Source organism: Acomys minous, assembly GCF_964271855.1.
Source record: "Acomys minous genome assembly, chromosome: 6".
Classification (NCBI taxonomy): Eukaryota; Metazoa; Chordata; class Mammalia; order Rodentia; family Muridae; genus Acomys; species Acomys minous.
Genome location: NC_140487.1, coordinates 127,830,611 through 127,852,436, shown reverse-complemented (window position 1 = coordinate 127,852,436; position 21,826 = coordinate 127,830,611). Strand labels below are relative to the sequence as shown.

The window sequence follows — 21,826 nt, the reverse complement described above, 5'->3', positions numbered from 1 at the left end:
CAGCTTCTGGGACGTTGGGCCTTTTGGGTGCAATACGCCACACTTGCCTCAGGAGGGCAGCAACGACCCACCTTTCCCAGGAGCAGCCTAGCCGCTCACCAGCAGGGACCCAGGGAGTTCCACAGGTCACTTTGAGCTCCTCTTCCCCCTCCAGTGTGACTGACGCCCATTTGGGCCTGGCCCTGTGGTCAGCTTGTGACCTGCCCAGATGACATCATACAGGAAGCGGCAGAGGATGGCACAACCAAACCACCAGCTTAAGGGCTGAGGTCGGAGGCTGCCCCGTGTAGGAAGCCCAGGGCACACGCAGGAGAGCCAGCCAGGCACACTCCTCCCACTGTAGTCACCAAGAAAGCACCAACCCAGAGTCTACAGCATCATCTCCCTCAGAAATGCAGTGGTCAACGAGGCAAGCTCTTGAGCTACCCTGCCAGGGCCACCACGTGGACAGCTGTGTGGGGGGACTATGGTTTGAGGACACAGGTCTTTCCTGGAAAACAGAAGATAAGGTGGCTCCGGAAGGGAACTAGTACTGACTGCATCCCAGGACCTTGGGTTACACCCAGGTCACCAGACTTTCACTGTGTCCCTGTCACACACACACACACCCTGGGCTCTACGTAGTGAGGCAAAGAGACACAGTAAGAGACAGCTGTGCTAACAGATCTGGTGGTAGCTCCCTCGTCTTGTCCTGCTGTGACTCTGGGTCTGCTCTGTGGCCGTGTTTTGAGGTGTCTTGAAGATGTCAAAGCATCTGAACTCAATGTTGCATCACGAATAACTAAGATGCCAGATAAAGCATGCTTGTAACTCCCCCTCTTGGGAACCTGAGGCAGCCTGGGGAAGGCGAGTCTGGACTGACCATACCAGGCAGAGGCAGGACGGCCAAGGCGGGCCAGTTCTGACCATTCTGCCTCTAAGAGGATCCTGATGTTGCATGGGGGCTGGTCACTCCCACCCTCTGCCCTCACCTCACTCTGCGAGCTCGCTCTCGCCCCCCTGACTCCCCACTTCAGGCTGCCCCGCCCCCGCGCCATGTCCCCTCCACTTCTTGACCCTTGCACTCACTATGACTCTTGCCTGTGTGTCTCCCCTCTCACCCTTGGGGGCTCAGGTTTGGTGGCACTTTGGAGGTGTAGTCCCTATCCTTTCCCACATGGGGAGCCTGACCCCTAAAATCCCCAGAAGGTGGGCTGTTACAACCACAGCCCTGAGGACACTACATAGACTCGGTAGCTGTTTTCCTGAGCTCAGGAGAACCAAGGCAGGATCTGTGCAGCTAGCATAATTTCCAGCCCTCAGAGGAGTTCTCCGTAAAATGGGATGGTGGGAGATCTCGGCCAGGGCTGCCCTGAAGCAGCTAGCTAGCTGCAAAGAATGCAGAGGGTGGGGCCTTCCGTCAGCAAACAGGTTCCGACAAGCCCGAGCTCTCTCTCAGAAGGCTTCCTGGAGGAGGCGGCGGATCTAGAAGAGAGGCGCAGGAAGGAAGCGGGCGTAGAAGCCGTAGAAGCCGGAGGGAGGGTATAGACAGTACCCGCGGGCGGACTCTGGCCCGAACCACCAGACGGGTCACGTGAACGCAGGTAATGCGGCGACGCAGCCTGCGCGGCCAGGTGTGACCGCCCAGGTGCAGCAGGTGCTCAGGGCGCGCCCCGCCCTCCGGCCGCGCAGCCAGCAGAGGAGCCCACCTGGCCGGGGCTCCGCCCGCCTGCCCGGCGCGCAGGAAGTGGAGAGGGCGGGACGGGCCGGCTGGACTAAGACGCGAGGACCGACCCAGCGGCGCTGCAGGCTGCACCCTCCCGGTCGCCCCTCGGCGCGCACAGGTGAGTCCCGGACTGGAGAGGAAGGGCCCCTGAGGCGCCCGGAGCGCCCTTGCACCCCTCCTGTCTCCGTTCTAGCCCCCTAGGACCTAGGCGACAATGTCGCGCCCCGCCCTCTAGCTCCCAGCCGGGGACCTGGAGCTTGGCTGCCCTGAGCCGCAATCCGAGGGACACTTTAGCGCCGGGCAGGGTCAGACACTAGGACGCAGAGACTCCTGGGAAGTCCCGGGGGCGTGGAAGTGACTCTTCCGGGAGCTAGAAAGATGATCTATTCAGATGGGCTCCAAGAATGAGGGGCGTGACCCGCCTCGTGCCACCTTACACCTGATAGCCGCTAAAGTGGATGCTTGGGTGTGTTCAGTCACGTTAGTGACCTGCAGGATCCCAGGTACAGTGTGTGGGGTCCATTGGTGACTGTATGCCGGTGTGCCCTGATAGCCCTGGCTTCCGACGCAGGTATGTGGGCGCTCGGCTTGAAAGTTGCCCTGTGTGAATTCAAGCAAGCCTTGCAGTTGATTCAGTCTGAAGCTGCTGTGTTCCGGTGGGGACAACCCCTTCTATCAGACCGTGCTGTCAGGATGCCCATGGCCCTGGGAGAACCCTCCGCCCACAACATTGCTTACGACACTGCCTGGTGGAGGCCAGGGTCCCTGGGCTTCCTTGAAAAAGAAAGGGTTCAGTCACCCCGAGAACAAGGTGGAAAGAGCTAGCTAGGGGTACCCTGCCATCATCACCTTGTTCAATCACCTAAAGCCAACCCCCCCCTTAAAAAGATTTGTTTATTTTATGTGTTTAGGCCTGTATGTATGTATGTATGTGCAGCACAGGTGTGCCTGGTGCTCACGGAAGGCAGAGGATCCCCTTGGGATTAGAGTTACAGTTGTGAGCTACCATGTGAGTGCTGGGACTTGAAGCCAGGCCCTCTGGGAGAGCAGCTGGTGCTCTTTTCTGTTCAGCCATCATCTCCTCAGCCCTGTCCTTAGTGTCACACCTCCCACAGGGCAGTCACTCCCCACCCACAAGTTAAGTCCAGAGGGGAAGCAGCCCCTTGGCATTCCCATGGCTTGTCTGTGGACGCAGACACAGGGCTGCTGCTGCTGCTGCTGCTGCTGCACGGAAGGTGGTGGTTGCCGTTTCTCTTTGGCCACTTGGCCTGGAGGTTTTGGTTTTGGTTTCCAGACCTGTCTTGGCATTGCCTGTCACTCTGACATAGGGCTCAGGTGACGGTCCCTCTGTGGCGCCATGAGTCCAGAATCCTGCCGTCCGTATCCAGTTCCTGGTTTGAGAACAACCGCCTAGGTCAGAATGGGGCCTCAGAGCTTGGCTCCTCCTCTTGTGCTCTCTCTGGCTGGGGCTTGACCCAGGCGCTCACGTTCCCTCTGTCCCTGCAGCTGAGGAAGATACTCTCCCTCAGGGGCCAGAAGTTTGGGGAGGGGCCCGAAGGAAGACACAGCCGGCAAGAGGGTACCTTCTGTGGGCCTGTTTTTCTGCTGGTGAAGTTGGCTGTGGAGGCCTCAGGTTCCCATCAGGTCAGGACTGTATTTCCCCAGCCCACACTCCCTTAGGGATGCCTGTGGGTACCAGCCGCTAGGGCTTGTGGGATGTGAAAGGGGAGTAGGGCGTGATAGGTGGGTAAGACTGGATTCGCCTGGGGGGGAGAGTGACTAGCTATGGTCCTGTTCCCCCACCTCGGCGCTGGGAGCCTTTGCCCAGTTGGCTGTTAACAGGCTGCTTTACTAAGCTCGGCAGACCCTGGCATCCTGGCTTCGGACCACAGGATGCCAGTGGCTGTGACCAGCGATGTCTTCAGATGTTTTTTTTGTTTTGTTTTGTTTTTGAGACAAGGTTTCTCTGTGTAGCCTTGGCTGTTCCTGGACTCACTCTGTAGACCAGGCTGGCAATGTCTTCAGATGTTACAAATTGCCTCCAGGTGGGCACAACTGCCTTCATCTGAGACCCTCTGAGCTCAGCCTACCGACAATTGGAAAGAGCTGGTGTGTGTTCCAAGCAAATTGTATGTGCCTCCACGTTCAGTTCGGCCAGTCGGGATTGCCCAAGCACAAGGCTAGAGCTGGTGACAGAGGGCCCCCAGTGGGGCACAGCATCTCAGATTCAGGGTCAGTTGGGTTCCTATGACCAGCTGTGACCAGCTGCAACAGGCTCACACTAGGAAGAAACGAGGCTTGGGGCCTGGGGGTGCAGAGGGGGAGGTGGGGGGGGACTAGAGCAGCACAGGTGCAAGATGTGTGGGATGCTGATCTGCCTGAAAGGATGAGGGAGCCAAGGATCAGGTGCAGAGAGGCCCACCCACCCAGGACCACACCACAGTGGTCCCCCTGAGATGTCTGTCACCACCTCACTGGCTCTACCTGGCGTCCTGCCCCCATGGTTCTGCTACTTGTGAGCCCCAGGATTTGTTTGCACTGACAGTTGTTTAGGAGGGTGGGGGGGCATCTCCAGATCACCCTGAGCAGAAGCAGCCAGGAGTTACCCTCACTGTTTCATAGGGGTCTGCTGAGTGGCTCTGGCCCAGGTTCTGCTCGTTTTAACCAGAGACCCTGGGCAAGTTGTTGGTCCTCACAGAGCACCAGAGCTGCTGCTTCCTTGAGACAGGTGGGTCCAGGACAGAGAAAGTGCCGGCATCAGTGTGAGAATTGAGCCCCGGTGTTTGTGGGCACAAGAGCCTTCGTGCATCCCAAAGGCTCAGACTTGGGGAGACAGTGGCCAGGCACCCAGTTAGAGCTCCTGCCGAAGGTGTCTTTGGGGGTGCTCCTGTGCCCCTTCCCCGGTGAGCCTGGGGTGCCCTAGACAGGGAGAAGACACACCCCAGCCCATACGGACGGAGTCTGTGAGGCCTCACACCTCACTCTCAGAAATACTGTTGGTGGATGCCATGGCTGGGGTTGCCCTGGAGGTCCCTGTGCTGCCAGCGTCTTGGCAAACCAAGAGTCAGAAGCCAGCCAGTCTGGAGGAAAGGCTGCCCCGTGGGGATACGGGCTGGATGGAGCAGGGAGTCTGTCTACAGCCCCCAGGACGAGCTGGTACCCTTGGGTCTCGTGGGCCTGACAGCAGCACCAGGAGCTAAAGCAGCTTTTTTGGAAGTTTCATGTCTGGGAGCCCAAGGCCAAGGGGAGACAAGAGGGAGAGAGTGCGTGGCCAGCAGCTGCCTGCGGGGAGAAGATACGATTCTTGCCTCTAAGTTTATAGAAGATGTTGCATTCGTGAAACAAGAACAGGGTGCTAGGAATGAAGAGTAGTGGGGGGACCCCGAGAGCCCCTTGTGGGGCCTAGAAATGACAAGCGGGAGAAAGTTGAGTGGGCTCGTCCCCAAAAGGAGGACAAAGAAATGAGAAAAGTAAAGAAGGGAACGTAAAAAACTAGGGGACTGTCGGAGGCTCCGGTCTTGATAAGTACGTGTTCCAGAAAGGAAAAACAGTGCAAGAAATTATCTAAAAACCAGCCAGACGCCCAGTGCGCCAGGCAGGAGGTTCAATTCAAGCAGGAGGAACACAGATTCAAAGGCTGCCTGGGCTTCGGAGTTCAAGGCCAAGCTGAGCAATCTACGAAGACAGACAGACAGACAGACGCACGCACGCACGCACGCACGCCTCGGTGAGGGGCTGGGGACATAGCTCAGCGGTTTAGCAGTTTCCCGGCATGGATGAGGTCCCAAGGTGGTCTCCCAGTGGGGGTGAGGAGAGGGAAGAATTTATCCAGGACATAATATCAAACAGCATGCAGACACAGGCATTAAAAAAAAAAAAAAAATAGGAACAAACTGGTTGGAAAGTCCACTTGGCACCTCGCTCAGTAAGTGAACATGGGCTGCAAACCCTCTCTCTCTACAGGGCTGGGCCAGGGTAGGGAGGAGTACAAGCCACTCTCTGAGGAAGGTCTGAAGGGTACCAAGAAGCCGCAAAAAGTGAAAAGGATTCTTCCAGATTCCAGAGGGAAATTATCCCCAGTGGGAAGGGTAAACCTGAGGAGTGAGAAATGTTCTGACAGTCACAATCTTACCGGCTGCCAGGCTTGGCGATGGCACACGCCTTTAATTCCCAGCATGCAGGGAAGAGAGGCAGGAAGATCTCTGAGTTTGAGGCCAGCCAGGGCTACACAGTGAGGCCTTCCTCAAAAGTGAAAAACAAAATAAAGATCTGGGTCCAGAGAGATGACTCGGCAGTTAGGAGCACTTGTCCTTGGGTTTGGTTCCTGGCATCGACATGGTGACTCATAGCCATCTTTAACTTTAGTTGCAGAGGATCTGATCCCCTCTTGTGATCTCTGCAGGCACCAGGGTATGCCCATGATGCACATATGTGCATGCATGATGCATACATACATACACAAATACACACCTAAAGTAAATAAATATTTTAAAAAATTTAAAGACGTTAAAAACCTGCCTCTAAGCCCTTCCTGAGAGGATGCCTGGGGTTTGCTTAGCCCTAGAGGCCTGAGGTCAGCCAGAGCCAAGCCTAAGGAACACCCCCTGCCCGCCCAACCCCCCCCCCACCCTGAGCTAGGAGGGTCCCTGGGAAGACCTGGAAGTGGACCCTGCACACAGGGCCCAGACTCTCAAGGAGCACGGAGAAGCCAAACTGGCCCATCAGTGGGAGGTTACCAGGAGAGCTGACTGTGCACAGGGTAGAAATGATTAACCGAAGGCAGGCCGCTGAGCGTGCAGCCCTGTGGCTATGCTATGTATGGCCGTGCAGCCCAGCTCCCCGAACGGAGAGTGGCTGGCATCAGAAAATCTGTGTGGGGATGGAGCAGCTTCAGGATGTGTCCAGCAGGCCTTTCAGTGACAAGGCAGGTATCTGGGGTCCTAGCAGGCTGTTTGCCAGGCCTGTGGGTGTGGTGCCAGGCTGGGAACAAAAGCCGCTCCCAGCAGATTCCCTTTGGGCACCTTCTGGACCTGGAATGGACTTTGCCCTCTGCTGGGTGCGGCCGCTGCCTGTGCCGTCCTACAAGCCTGAGCTCAGGAGCGATGCACGTTTGCTGGTAGGGCTAATGACGCTGGGCCTCTCTGTGTGGTCTGTTCTGAGTAAAATTGTCACCATGTAAAGGAATTGCACAAGAAGCTGGTCCTGGGACACCAGAAGACAGCTAAGCCAAACTCTCCAGGCCTCAGTAAACCTGACAAGTTGACTTGGGCGTGGGGCCTTGGTCGGTGTAGTCCTGCCTTATAGCACACATGTGTGACAGATGCCAGCTCCCTGGGGGAGGCCTGGTGTGACTGCTATCATTCTCAGCCAACTTGGAATGTCCTTAGGAATGCACCCTCCCCTGCTCGCAGGGCAGCAGGCCTCAGCCCACCCCTCCCTGGGGCCAGTGAGGCTCAGCTGCACTCAGCTTCTTGGGGTAGTTTCGTTAAGAGCCTCTACAGCCAGAAGAGCCTGGGGCTTCTGGGGGTGAACTGGGGGTAGCTTCCTGGGTGCTCTAGCAGTGTGGCCAGTCCTGCCCTGTCCTCTTCAGAGAGGGACTGCTGGGTACAGTCTTGGCACCCTTGCGTGGAGGCCAAGAGAGTCATCAGTTCCTGAGGCCCTGAACCCATCCAAACAGCCCTGGTCCCCACCCCCACTCTGGTGTTAACTCTAAGGGCAGTGTCCTTTCCAGTCCCGCTCAGGCTCAGGCCGTTGGGCAGAACAGGTAGGTACCACACGGTAGGGTGTGATCCTGGACGGAGCCCGGGGCAAATGGCAAGGGAGCATTGTGGCCCAATGCTGAGCCCAGAGCCTTGCTCCCCACACCCCCCACCCCCATGATGTGGGCCAGAGACATGGGGCCTCATTTAACTGTCTGAAAAATCAAACTTCCCCCTTGCAAGGCTCTTTCTTATCACCTGGGACCCGCTCGGGGCTGGTTTTGGTTTTGGCGAGATAAGAGTCTCACTGTGTATGTGACCCAGGCTGGGCCTGAATCAAAAGCCTCCTGTCCCAGCCTGTCCGGTGTCTCCATGGCCCTCTTAGGCACTCTTGGGTGCATGCCGTTGCCACCTATAGAGCTCTGGGCACATAAAAGGCTTCCTCTGTGTTGGTTCCTTTGTTTTTAGAAAAAATAATAAATGGAAAGTAGTTACAGAGCAAAGTTTCCCCACTTTGCATTAAAGACTCCCCGAGTTCTGGCTTCAATATCAGTGCAGCATGACATGCCAGGGATGTTTTAACGGGCTTTGCAGGTCACTTAGGAGCCTGTTAGGATAGTCTCAGGCCATGGCATTGTTCTGACTGACCCTACTTTGCAGATTTGAAACTGAAACCAAGAGGTGGCATTTTCAATCATTGAGGACCCCGGGTTTCCAGACCCGCAGCAGGGCATCTCCTGACAAGTGTGGAGGACCCCAAGTCACGGAGGTAAGTGGTAGCGCCGTGGTCAGTGCTGAGGACTAGTTCCACCATGATGCTCCCAGGCAGGCGTTTACTGTGGCTGGCGGCTCCTGCTGTATCCAGCTCTGCTCACCTCAGCCTCTGGGCCACAGGCCCGTGAGATTCCCTGCCTGGAAGGGACACTTGTTCCTCACAGTCACATCCCTCCTGTTAGCCAAAGCCAAACTTAGCACCGTGCTGCACCCAGGGGGAACAGAAAATGCCGGTGCTGAGGAGAGAAATAGGGAACCTGGAAGCCAGTGCTCAGGGCTGCCTTCTATTGCCTGAGTGGGAGATAGGCCAGGGCGGCAGGGCAGGGGCAGGCAGGCCGATGCTGAGGAGAAAGGAGTCAGAGACAGGCTTGGGGCGCCGGAGCTGCTGGGGTGGACAGATGGAGCCGCCGAGTAGCGGCATGCTGGTGGTGGCTGTCACGGGACAGTGAGCCCCCACGGCTGACCCAGCTCCTGCTGCCATCTCACCTGCCCGTGATGCAGGGTTCACCTTGGCACTCCCAAGGCTGGCACTGTGGACGCCCCAGCTTCAGGAACATGGGAGGTACAGGTGTGTGTTAGAGAGAGTGCTACGGGGAGGGCTTTCGTAGCCAGCCTTGGCACTGCGGGAAAGTGTGCTTGGCCAGGAGAAGAGCAAGCAGCCAGGCTTTCACTTGGAGCTGGGCTCTGCTGCATCCGTGATGGACGGCCACTGAAGAGGAAGGCCGTGCTGAGGTTGTGTCCTTCCACCCTCTGTCCTGCTTGCTCCTTACGTTGTTGTCAGGGTCAGACATCTGACGCGTGTCCCCAGCAGGCCCCTGGGCCTCTGGATAGCCCATCCCCTTAGCAGGAGTGCGGAGGCAGGCGGGGCTGCAGTTATACCCATAACATCGGCTACAGCCTCGAGAAGCCGTAACTGTCCCCATGGAAACCACATACAAAGTGCCCAGGTACCAGCAGAGGGGCCTAGCCAGGATTCTGGTCCTGGCCTTTGTGGCCTCTGGGCCCAGCCACAGACCTGTCCTTATTTGCACCCTGCCCAGGACTTAGCTGTGTCACAGGAGTCAAGGTGGTGGTTCCTGAGGCATATACCCCCCCATCCACCCACCCACCCCACGCCCCGCCATCTTCAGATAAGGCCAGACCCCAGCCAGGTAAGGAGCCTGGTGACCAGCCACAGCCAGCCCTGCTCTCCTGTCCTTGCCTGAGAGCTGTTAGGTTAGGGTTGGACACCAGGGAGCTACTACACACAGGAGCCCCCCCTGAGCATCTCATGTCTCCCTCTCTCAGGGCCTCCTCTGCCACCCAGCATGTCCCAGAGACATTCTGACAGCTCTTTGGATGAGAAGTTGCTGGAATACCGTTTCCACGCAGAGCTGAGACTGGACGCCAACGGGAACCCGGTGCCGGGGCTCCCCATGGTCCGGAGCTCTCTGAGAGCCAGAACCAACGCTGCCTTTGAGCCCGAAGCCTCAGACCCCCTCCAGCCGCCCCAGGGAGATGAAGAGCCACAACCCACCATCATCCTCAGCACGCAGAGCCCCGCGGCCCTCAAGATGGGCACCCAGCAGCTCATCCCTAAGAGTCTGGCCGTGGCTAGCAAGGCCAAGACCAAGTCCCCAGCGCGTCACCAGAGCTTTGGGGCAGCTGTGCTCAGCAAGGAGGCCGCGCGGCGGCGGGATCCCCGGCTCGTGGCGGCCCCCAGCTTCTCTTTGGATGACATGGACATGGACACGGGTGCTGGTGCAAACCTGAAGAGAAATCTGAGGAATCAGTCCTACAGGGCAGCCATGAGGGGCCTGGGGCCACCCAGCAGCAAGGCGGACTCGGTCCAGCTCGGCCCCAAGCTCCAGGCCCTCGCGGAGGAGGCCGCTCTGCCTCCTGCCCGGTGCCCGGCCAAAAACAAGGTAGGGGCCTGCCGTGACAGCAGGGTGGGCGCTATCCCCGCCCCCGCCCCCGCCCCCGCCCCCGCCCCCGCCCCGGGAGTTCCAGGCAGGGAGCCGGCCTGGTGCTGTGTCTCCCGCATCTGCACCGGGCATGGCGGCAGCCGTGACTGACCCTGGCTGGGTACAGGCTCCTGGCTGTCCTACTTTGGTTGGATCCGTCCGGGGCTTGTGGGACTCTTCCACACCCCCACCTCTCCATACCCAGAGTGGAGAGCAGAGGGAACTAGCCACTCTTGCCCCCCCCCCCCAAACAAACGTGGAACCAGAGAGCCAGCCTCCCTCTTAGATGACCCTTTAGCAAAACCAGGCTTGGGCTGCTGGTGGGACACCACCTGGGTGGGACAGAGCCCTTCGCTGAGCCATGGTGCAGCCCAGCGGTTGAGAAGAACAGTTTGGGGTCCTAGCGTTATGAGGCTCCAGGCGTCCATTGTAGACGGCCACCGGGCAGGGAGGCCATGACAGGGAGTGGCCTCTCCTTCACCCTTCACCCAGCTTGTCAGGGTCCACTGGCAGCTTCCCAGGATACGGCGCTGGGGGGTGGGGGGGCACTGGGAGGGCGGGGCAGGGGAGGTGGGGTAGGGCTTCTCTGCCAGGTGCTTCTCTCAGATTCCTTAAGGGCTCAGTCAGCTTCCATGAAGGGCCTGGGATGGGCCTTTGTAGCTTTGTGACCCCCTAACAGATTCCTGGCACTTCTGAGCCTCAGTTTCCCCATATATGAGTGAAGATGGCTGTAGCATATTCCAAAGATGAGAGCATACACTGTTGCCTAAAGCCATACACAGCACATGTGAGAGCATGCTTAGAGCTGTACACAGCACATGTGAGAACATGCTTAGAGCTGTACACAGCACATGGGAAGAACACGCTTAAGCGTCATCCCTATACCCTGAACCACAGCCTGGCTCTGAGAGATGCAGACACCAGTGGAGTGATAGCCACCAGCACACAGCAATGTCACTACAAGCTCCCGTGGCTCCAGGTTGGCTGAGGCGTGGTCTGTGTGTCCAGGCAGCCCAGGCCTCACTCAGTCCTCAGCTCAGTAGAGATAGCCATGGTCAGCATGCTTTGCTGAGTTCCTGTTGCCTGCCCTGTGCTGGGTTAACCAAGCCGTGGCGCCCTGGTGCAGAGAGGGCACCCTGAGGGTGTCCAGGGCTGCCAGGTGACAGTGCGGGAGGCTCTGGGCTCCCCATGGTCTCAAGGCTAATGGATTAAAGTAGAAGGATTTGGAATGGCAGAGGCGAGGGGGCTGGAGGGCGGGTGAGGAGGAACCACGCGCTGGGAGCATCTAGCGCTCTTCGGACCTGTGAGGGGAATTCCCAGACTGCCCCGCCCTTCCCTGGAACCATTGTGCCTGTGAAAACGCCAGCCAAGGAGGGGGCGCTGGCTGGAGCTGCAGAGTCGGGGTTCCCCAGGGCTCTGCCCTTGGTTGCCTCTGCCATTCCCTCCCCAACCAGCTTGGCCCACTTTGGCTTTTCTGAAGACCCGCCCCCCCTTCACCCCCACCACGCCCCCTGTCCAGGTAACACCTCTTAGCTGGTTTGGCCCCTCCCCTAGGCAGCCTTCCTGGGCCTGAGCTCCAGCTTTTGCCTTTCCTGGTCTCTACTTTGTGAGGCTAGCATTTATGAGCATCCTCTGGAGCCGGCAAAGGCCCCTCCCATCAGGCAATCTGTCTACAATCTCTGGGCTGCCGTTAGCAACAGCCCACGCCTCCCTCTCTCCACTGACTCCTGGGGTTTCTGTTTCTTGTCTGCAGAAAACTCTGGGGCGGAAACGTGCACACAAGGGCTCTTTCAAAGATGGTAAGGGGCCCCCGGGAACACTGAGGGCTGAGCATGGTCGGGAAGGGGGTCTCAGCAAGGCCAATCTGGGGGCTGCATGGATCTGAGGAAGTGAGGTCAGGCCGGGCAGGACATCGAACACAGATCCCAGTTGGTGTGACTGTGTGGCCCAAGAGGACAGCCCAGCCCCACACTCTCGTGAGTATCCCAGGCTGGATGGTAGGGCAGCAGGCCTTGTGAGGCAGACATTCACCTCTGTTCTCTGCATGGAATCTTCCTGGTGTGAAGAGAGCCTGCTGGGTACCACAGCTCACGAGAAAGTAATGACCAATGTCGTCGTGTCTTCCTGGTCCCACTGAGGCTTAGAATTACCAAGCCAAGGTGACTCCAGTAAGAGTGTCCCATGTCAGCTTAGTAGGTGGCCATAGGCCAGAACACAAGGATCTAAGCTCCTGGGGGGCTGGGGAAATCTCTGGAAAACTCCCTGTGTGAAGCAACAGCACCACCCCCAGCCTCAGGTGCAGGCGGATGGTAGCAGCTACACAGGCCCAGAGATGCCCTCAACCGGGTTGGCCCATGCTGGGCTGGGCTGGTGGTATTGTTGGCTTTGGGCGGCAACCAGCGTACTCAGGCCCCCCCACTCAGGCCCCCCAGCCTTCCTCTCCCAGACCATGCACAGCTGGCCACACACAGCCCTGGTTGGTCCACTTGGGCCTGACCTGGGTGCCACATTCTACACTGGAATGTTACCACCTCCCAGGCAGTCCTCACACCACTGCAGGACGCAGTGGGCCCATGGCAGGGCCCCCATGTTTTTGAGAGCTTTGTGGGGCCTTTGGGTGGGTCAGGCCACCCCCAGACCCTCCTACAGACAGGCGGCTCTGCTCTCCCCAGATCCCCAGTTATACCAGGAGATCCGAGAGCGAGGTCTGAACACCAGCCACGAGTCTGATGATGACGTGCTTGATGAACCCTCCAGCCCCGGGGGATCTCAGAGAGCGGACACCACCATTGTGGTCAAGAGCTACCGGCCTGCCCAGCTCACCTGGAGCCAGCTCCCAGAGGTAGGGGCGTCCCACACCCATCCTCAACACCAGAGGGGACCCACGGTGTTCCCCAGCCGTGGTGGTGGCCCGGACTGTCCAGGGAGTTCAAGCAGCTCCCGATCCACTGGCATGCTCAGTTGGCCTGTGGGGCTGGCTGGGTCCTTGGGGGGCAGTCCCTGGAGCGAGCTGTAAGCCTGTCTTCTGTGTGTGGCGGAAGGTCCTGCGCAGTCTGACCTAAAGGGGGCACTGTGAGGTGAGCACAGGGAGCCCCTTTCCTAGGACCCTCATCTCACTGGGGCAGGGAAAGGCCCCCGAAGGAGCAGAAACAGAATGTGGGCTCCCCACTGGCCCCCCACACTGGAGACAGGGTCCTGTCCAGGTGTGAGGGCTCAGTCAAAAGCAGGACAGAATGGTGGACCCCGTATGTGGGGAATACAGCATAAGGGACATGACCCCCCATCCTACACAGGCTGTGGGGCTGGTATACCCAGCCTTTCCTTTATTTCAGTTCATTGGCCCTTCTTGTTTGCCTGCTGTGGGGGTTGGGGGACCCCAGCCAGGGAGGGGCCAGGCAAGGCAGACTCTGTGTTTCATAGGTCGGGATGTCCAGAAGTACACATTTATTATCCTGCTGGAAGCTGGGGGGGGGAGGTGATCCCCCAATCTGGGATGGGGCCCCATCACACTGAACCCCATAACACTGCCTAGTGATTTGGGGGGATTGTTCTTTTTTTTGTTGTTTTTTGAGACATGGTTTTTCTGTGTAGCCTTGGCTGTCCTGGACTCACTTTGTAGGCCAAGCTGGCCTTGAACTCACAGCAATCCACCTGCCTCTGCCTCCCGAGTGCTGGGATTAAAGGTGTGCACCACTATGCCAGGCCCTACTGCCCCAGTATTTAGAGCCTGGCCTACCCCAAGCTCGGAAAGCTGCAGTGGGCCCACACACAGTTGACAGTGCCTCTGCCCAGCCTGTGGGTAGGAGAGCGCAAACGGAGGTGGTTTTCTATCTGGCAGAGGCCGAGCATTGTGGTGGCCCAACCTGCCCTGACATGCTCTATAGCAGTAGGTGTTGGGGAGCCATACTAAGGCGCCTGGGGGCCACTGGCCGGCCACAAGGGGGTGGGTGAAGAGTGCAGGTGGTAACAGCCTGTGCCTTCCCTGGCAGGACACACACTACGTGGGCCCCTCTGGACTCCCTGTCCATCTTCCTGGCCTGGTCCAGGGCTCTGGAGATGGAGCAGCACCGTCCTGGGAGGAAGATAAGCTGAGGGGAGAGAGGGGAGAGAGGGGAGAGAGGGGAGAGAGGGGAGAGAGGGAGAGAGAGAGAGAGAGAGAGAGAGAGAGAGAGAGAGAGAGAGAGAAGAGAGAGAGGCAGCTGAAGGTTTTTGATTGCCCCCTCCAGGTTGCTGTGTCCTCCTGGCCCAGAGGAGGACGGAAGTGGGGACCTGGCTCCATCTGTAGGGCCTGTGACCCATAGCTCCTTGGCCTGTGCTCTCCTCAGGTGCTGGAGTCAGGTGTCCTGGACACACTGTCAATGGAGGAGCGGAAGAGGCAGGAGGTAAGGCCACTCACTGGGTGGGAAGTGCTGAGTTGGGCCATCCCTGGACATGGCGTGGGGCAAACGGGACCCTGGGAGTTACAAACAAAAGCCACAGTGACACCCTCCCCTCAACCTACCCCTACTGGCCGCGTCATGGACCAGACACAACAAGCCCCCTTCACTGCCTTGTCAGTCATTAAGGAACACGAGGGGCGGCCCACCTTGCCTCCTCAGGCAGGGACCAGACTCCTGGCCTGGGAAGAGGAACACGGCTCAGCGGTGGAGTGTTCGCCCAGCAGGGTCAGGCCCTGTGGGTCCTGGTCACCTCCGTGCGGATCGAGCCGTTGAGCCGCAGCTCATCCGGTCCTTCTGAGCGTCGTCTTCTCGTGCAGGCCATCTTCGAGATCCTCACGTCTGAGTTCTCCTACCTGCACAGCCTGAGCATCTTGGTGGCCGAGTTCCTGCAGAGCCGGGAGCTGAAGGCCACTATGACGCAGACAGAGCACCACCACCTCTTCTCCAACATCCTGGACGTGCTGGCCGCCAGCCAGAAGTAAGCTTCCCTGGTCCTTCCACGCCTCTATCCCCGGGGCCCCAAGGAGGCCACTTCATCTTGCCTCCTTGGGCAGTCATCACTCTAGTGAACTCAGCAAGCTCAGGGTGGGCCCTGGAGCCGCCACTGGCATGAGATAGAGAGCGTGACAGTCCGTCAAAGCCCTTGAGGGCTCGTTATGAGGATACTGTGGTAGTGGGCATCCTCCACTGAGGGGAGAGAGAGCACTTCTCTTGTGTACAACCCTGTACTACCAATGGGTGTCTCTCCTCAGCCCTGGGCATCAGCGGTGCCCACAGTGTACTCACCCAGCCAGCTGGCAGCCTCGAGTTGCAGCCCTGGGTCATGTTCTATCCGGCAGTGTCTGGTGGCCTAGCTGGGCTCTAGTTGCAGAGGAGGGGCCAGGTATGCTGCTGCGGGCTGATGAAGGCATGTGTATCTTGTATGGATGCATGTACAAGTGCCTGTGTGCTTCGTGCATGCCTGTATGTATCTCTGAATACTACCAACGGGTACCTCACCCCATCCCTAGGCATAGTGTCATCCTATGTTTCCTCATGCTTGTATGTATGCACATCCTTAGCCCAGTCATGCTGTGTGTGGGTTCAGCCCTTGCTGTGGCTGCAATCCAGGAGACCCCAGGCCTCACAGTCCCTTTAGTCTCGGCTTCATTGTTGACCTGGTGAGGCCGGTTGCCTGAGGGCCTCGCCTGGAGCTCAGTGCGGTCAAAGAAGAGTAGGTGGCAGCTCACAGGCTGGGATCTCCAAACAGGATCAGCCAGGCCCTTGCTGAGCCCACTCAGTCTGCAGCTGTGATCATCCTGGCCCACCCCAGTCTGCAGCTGTGATCATCCTGGCCCCCCCCCCCCCACAAGGAAGTTTCAGAGCAATTTAGACAGGGAACAAAGGACTGTCATATATGTCCCTGGAGACAGGAGCTTCCTGTAAGAGAGATTCAGTGGCCGGCTGTGGGAACTACCCACTCCTGACTCGCTGGAGGGGAGAGGTCCCGGGAAGTGGATGACCCTCATGCAGCCTCCTGCCCCCAGTGTGGTCCTTTGATGCTATGCAGCCTCCAACGGCTCAGCACGGCCACTGCTGTCCTGTCATGGTGGGGGCTCTCTAGCCTCCCTCCCTAGCCATTCACAGTGGCCTCCTCTGAGAATTGGTGCTATTTCAGGACAGTAGTGGGAGGCTGGCCTTTGTAGATGTTTCCAGGAAACCCTAGGAATTACGCATTTCGGCTGAGCAGCCCGGCCTGCCTGCTTGTGCATGGTGGGCTTGTGTCCAGGCAGCCTCAGCTTCCGTTCATCCCTGGGGCCAGGCCCTGGACCTCTCTACCTGCTAGCTGCCTTCCCACGGGCCAGTGGCTCTCAGAGTACACCTGTCTACATCCCAGCTGGGAAGGTCGGCCCTAGAGAGGTGGACATAGCTCAGAAGAGCCGCTGGACCCACACACCAGGTGGCCAAGACCTAGAGATCTGTGGGGGCAACCTCTGATGCTCTTTGCTCAGTCTGTCATCATCCTTTCTGGCTCACTGGAGGTGAGAGGCTGTAGTCTCTGCAGGACTTCAGCCGAGGGGCCAGGCCTCCCCCACTTGTTCCATACGAACTCCAAACACAGTTTGTGAAGCCTTGCAGGGAGCTTAGCTGGCGGAATCACATTAGTTTCCAGACCGATCCCTAGAGCAAGCCCCTACACAAGGTTCTGCCTAACGCACTGGGTCCCTGCTCTGTACCACCTCCAACGTTTTTGTCTGCCTCATGCGTCCATGGAGGTGTGTTCGCACAACCCCGAGGACCGAGCCTTCACCTCCCCAACCACTCTCCCCCATCGTCATCGATGCTGCAGGTTCTTTGAGGCCCTGGAGCAGCGGCACAAGGCGCAGGTGTGCGTGGAAGACATCAGCGACATCTTGGAGGACCACGCCGAGAAGCACTTCCACCCTTACATCGCCTACTGCTCCAATGAGGTGTACCAGCAGCGAACCCTGCAGAAGCTGTCGTGAGTGTGGGGGGAGGGGGGCGCCCCCCCCCCCAAGCCCGTCCCGTGCAGGTCCTGCCTGCCCAACCTCTCTTTTCAAAGTCAAGAGTGAAAAAGGGCGTCCCCTCGTTGCAGGAACGGCAACGCGGCCTTCCGAGAAGTGCTGAGGGAGATCGAGAAGCGGCCTGCGTGTGGGGGCCTGCCCATGATCTCCTTCCTCATTCTCCCCATGCAGAGGGTGACCAGGCTGCCACTCCTGACGGACGTGAGTGTCCAGGGAGGCCTGGGTGGAAACCTACCCGGAGGCCCTGACTACAGCGTCCCCTCTGACCTCTTTCCTCACACTCACACCCCCTGTAATTGGATAATTGCCATGCGCACAAGACAGTGTAGTTAATTCTGATCGCTTTGCGGCCAGTTAACATAATGCTGTAGCCTGTGGACACACGTTTGCCCTCTGCCTGCAGAGGTGGCGCTTCTGGGGCCCACGCTGCTGTTCCCCAGGATGGCGGGCAGGGGGAGGGGGGATGGGACGGGACAGTGTGTGTGGTGCCAGTTCCCCAGGATGGCCGGGGGGGGGGGGGGGGCAGTGTGTGATGTACCAGTTCTCACCTGACACTTTTAGCCACTGAGGTTCAGAGGCCATTTGTGGACTATAGACACACTGGGCCCCAACAGGGAGCTGCCTCCCAGACTTCCAGAGTCTGCCCCATGCAGGGCCACCTCCCCCACCCCCAGCCCCTGGGAGGGACTTGGGTGCTTCCCAGCTGCTCTATCTCTTCCCAGACACTCTGCCTGAAGACACAGGGCCATCCTGAAAGGTATAAAGCTGCCAGCCGCGCCCTCAAGGCCATCAGCAAGGTGAGGCAGCACCTGCCCCAGCTTATCTGACAGGAGAGACCCGGGGGGTGGGCTGCCAGCTCGTGGTGCTGATGGAAACAGGGACTAGTTCAGCCAGTGACACTGGGAGGCCAAGCACTCTGTGGGCCATCCCCAGCCACGCCTGAGATATGCACACGTGTAAACACACCCCCACAGCTGGTCAAACAGTGTAATGAGGGAGCCCACAAAATGGAGCGCACAGAGCAGATGTACACACTGCACACGCAGCTGGACTTTGGTAAGGTCAAGGTAGGTGCCGTGACCCCCGCCTCCCCCCACCCCCCGCCACGGCCCTTACTCTACAGTCACAGGCTAGAGCAAAAGATGCTTCTGGGGACATCTACCTGGGGAAGAGGGTGGTCTTCCTGGGCCTTGGTTTCCCATGTGGCAAAGGAGATGTCGAAAGCCTCTCCAATACCATCCCTGACCCCCACCCCCACCTTAGGTAGAACATTCCACAAGTGTCCAGAAAATCAGGGCTGGCCAAGGCTCTCCTGTAGGTGGTACGGACAACAAGGCCTGCTGTGGGTGCCTGTGGGCCTACTGAAAGGCCACTCCTTAAGGCCCAGGAGTGTCTCATCGGTTCCCCGTTCAGTCCTAATGGGGACAGAGGCAGGGACGGTTCTTACCGCCACCTCCTTCACCTGCTCACTCTATCCGCAGTCCCTCCCGCTCATCTCCGCCTCTCGCTGGCTGCTGAAGCGTGGGGAGCTCTTCCTCTTGGAGGAATCCAGTATCTTTAGGAAAATTGCCAGCCGACCCACATGCTACCTGTTCCTGTTCAATGATGTCCTGGTCGTCACCAAGAAGAAAAGGTGGGCACTAAGCTGCAGGTGTCCAGCTGGAGAGTGGCTGGGAGTTAGTTAGGAGGGGTGCGGACTGGCCCTGGACCCCTCTGACCTTAGCATCCAGGGCTATGCGTCACTGATCTGGGGTGCCCAGCGCCTCTATATAGAACCAGCTCTCCGCTCTGTGCAGGGTGTCTCCCCTCCTTGGCCACTGAAGCTTCCGGAAGCTCTGTCTCCAGGCCCAGGAGACAAGTCCCTGGCAGGTGAGGCCCTGGTGACGCTCCTGTGTCCCCCCCACAGTGAGGAAAGCTACCTGGTCCAAGACTACGCACAGCTAGACCACGTACAGGTCAGAAAGCTGGAGCCCTCGGAGCCCACACTGCCAGGGACCAGCAGCCGCAGCTCCTCCGTGCCCCACCCCTTTCAAGTGAACCTGCTACGGAACAGTGAGGGCCGCCAGGAGCAGATACTGCTGTCCTCCGACTCAGCGTAAGATGGGAGACTCAACCGGAGGGGAGCGCGTGTGTGAGCAAGATCCCCCGTGAGGATGGGATACACTGAGCTGTTCTGAGGGCCTATTAGTCAGTGCCGGGCAGAGCCATAACAAAACACAGCCCATCTCTGGGTACCTATGCTCTCAGGAGGGACACACCAACAGATCAATGGCTGTACCACCCAGTAACCAGGGAAGGAGCTTAGGGACAAACGGGGATGGGGTGTCGTCATTGGCCAGGTGGTGTTTACAGCAAGACCCCGAGGGAGGGAGGGAGGGAAGAGGGTCAGTCAGAGCTTCCCTCAGGCAACAAGGTCAAACTCATAGGCTGAAGCACAGCAAAGCTCAGGGATGTAGGGCAGGTCAGCATCGTCAGTCAACAGAGAACAGGGGCTCATGGACCCCAACAAAGGAGGAGGGCCTCAGCAGTACAATCTGTGGCCTACAGGAGTGACCGGGCCCGGTGGATCACAGCACTCACCTACAAGGAGAGACAGTGGCAGGGCCTCACCTGCAAAGGAGGTGAGTGTGGAGGTGGGGTTTACCAGGTCGCAGCCTCCCCAGGGGACGCACCCCACTTGGCTGCTGGACCTTGGCCTGTATTTGTGACTATGTACATGTGACATAAGCTTTGACGCCTGAGGACCAAGGAACAGAACAGGCTGGACCTTCTCTCAGGGGAGAGAAGTCCATCTGCAGATGTCTGTCCTGCACTCGCTGGAAAGCCAGGGAGAATCTTGTGCTGGGACAGTGGCACAGCTGGTGCCGTGCGTCTGTGGGAGAGGAGTGCTGCCCTTCCAAGGCAACAGAGCACTCCGGGCCTAGCTCTCTCCGTTTCCCCCACCCAGAACTGCCCCAGGTGGAGGTCACCAAAGCGTACTTTGCCAAGCAGGCTGATGAGATCACACTGCAGCAGGCTGACGTCGTCCTGGTCCTGCAGGAAGAGGACGGTGAGTGGGGGGAGAGAACACCTGAGTGTAGTATGCAGAGGGTACTGGGGTACAGCGAACAGCCCATGCTCATCCTGCCTCGCCCCCCTGAGAGCTTCCTCAAAGATTGGAGCGGCGGAGATGGCTCAGTTGGCATAAGGACCTGAGAGCCCACGTAAAGAAAGCCAGGCATGGCGGTTCACGCTTGAGTCACGCCATTGCCAGCCGAGCAGAGATGTAAATCTCAAGGTCACTGGGCTGCGAGCCGAGCCTAGCCAGCAAGCTCCATGGTCAAAAGACAGAGTGGACAGCAGCTGAGGGACCGAGGTGCCTGTGGGCTTCCGTGCACACATATGCATAGACACTCTTCAAAGGGAGGAGTACAGGTGCTAGAACCACGGGGTCAAAGCGTGTTCATCACTCTGGGCTCTAAGGGAAGCAAGTGGGTGTCTGCTCTCCTGGCGGCCCCCGCGCACTGGTCCCAGCATAGGCCCAGGTCATGCACCCGCTCAGTGACAGAGCTCCTGGGAGGCCAGGAGCCCACGTGGCCTTGAGCAGGGCTTCCTTGGCTTGCTCTGTCGTCAGGAGGGGCGGTCACCCATGCCCTAGAACCCTCAAGGTGGAGATGAGAGGAGCCTCCCTCTCACCCACGCGTCTGCCCTCAACTCAGGCTGGCTACACGGCGAGAGGCTTCGGGACGGAGAGACGGGCTGGTTCCCCGAGAGCTTTGCTCACTGCATCACCAGCCGCGTGGCCGTGGAAGGCAACGTGCGCAGGATGGAGCGGCTACGAGTGGAGACAGACGTGTAGCCAGGGCAGCGCAGGAGCCACGCTATGGCGGACACAGCTTCAGCCCTCCAACCAGCAAGCGGTCCTGCCCGCCTGCAGCGAGCGGGAGGTTTTGCCATGGGATGCAGCTCCGTTCCTCGGGCCTTCCCACGGCCTTGTGGTCGAGTGCGGAACACTAAACATCTATAGACGCCACTTGCTTTCTCCTACAAGTCTTTGAGGCAGGCTCCAGGTGTCCTTGTTCGGGGAGGAGCCCAGCCTGGCCTCTCACTGGCCACCTGAGCTACACCCAGGCTAACAGTGAAATAGGGCCACTGCCTTCATTGAAGACGGCACAGGGCCACCTTCCAGATGCACCCCTCCTTCCTGTGTTCTGAGAGGACGGTGCTGGTGGGATGTGACGAGGTGCCAGCAGGGATAGTGCGATTACGGATTTAAATAACATTAAAGTGTTTCTCTAAAACGAAGTCCCAAGGTGTAACAGGTGGGTGGAGACTGGCCCCCATGTGTCACAGCAAGGCTCTACTTGTGTGGCCAGGGATGGTAACAGCTGGACCTTGCAGGGTTTAGCTTGGGCACAATGGGGGCAGTCTGGCATGGTGACCCCAGTCCCTGCAGACCTCCCTCTCAGGGACCTACAGGCCAGGACAGCAGCCTCTGAGCAACAGATGCAGTTGAATCTCCCCAGGTGCAAGGCACAGCTGGTGGAGCCCTTCAGGCCCGGGGAACGGCTATGCCTCTGGACAGGTTAGGGCCAGCCCCTTCCCATGGCCTGAGGCAGCCAGGAGAGCCAAGTCCAGGCTCAGCACTCACAACATGTGCTTTAAAAGGAGGGCCAGGCCAGAGTTCAGGGAGTGGGCGTGGCCCAGAGCCTGCTTCAGCCTGAAAGAGATGAGTGTCTCCATCTTCCTCACCCCAGTGGCC

At 58.7% G+C, this 21,826-nt stretch overlaps 1 protein-coding gene across 4 annotated transcripts; it reads left to right on the top strand.

Moving 5' to 3' along the window:
* Nucleotides 1-1,456: 1,456 nt before the first annotated feature.
* Nucleotides 1,457-21,365, top strand: ARHGEF16 (Rho guanine nucleotide exchange factor 16). Of its 4 annotated transcripts, none has more exons than XM_084785304.1 (16): nucleotides 1,457-1,823; nucleotides 8,065-8,173; nucleotides 9,466-10,082; nucleotides 11,875-11,920; nucleotides 12,794-12,963; nucleotides 14,447-14,503; nucleotides 14,878-15,038; nucleotides 16,890-17,042; nucleotides 17,157-17,286; nucleotides 17,808-17,882; nucleotides 18,060-18,152; nucleotides 18,567-18,718; nucleotides 18,992-19,180; nucleotides 19,633-19,706; nucleotides 20,033-20,134; nucleotides 20,784-21,365. In XM_084785304.1, exons 3-16 carry the CDS (start codon nucleotides 9,486-9,488, stop codon nucleotides 20,921-20,923), a joined length of 2,139 nt encoding a protein of 712 aa, XP_084641430.1. In that variant the 5' UTR covers nucleotides 1,457-1,823; nucleotides 8,065-8,173; nucleotides 9,466-9,485; the 3' UTR covers nucleotides 20,924-21,365. The 4 variants fall into 4 exon arrangements, with proteins under 4 accessions (XP_084641430.1, XP_084641431.1, XP_084641432.1 ...); XM_084785305.1 differs by lacking the exon at nucleotides 1,457-1,823 and adding an exon at nucleotides 3,186-3,349; XM_084785306.1 differs by lacking the exon at nucleotides 1,457-1,823 and adding an exon at nucleotides 6,507-6,629.
* The last annotated feature ends 461 nt before the right edge of the window (nucleotides 21,366-21,826 follow it).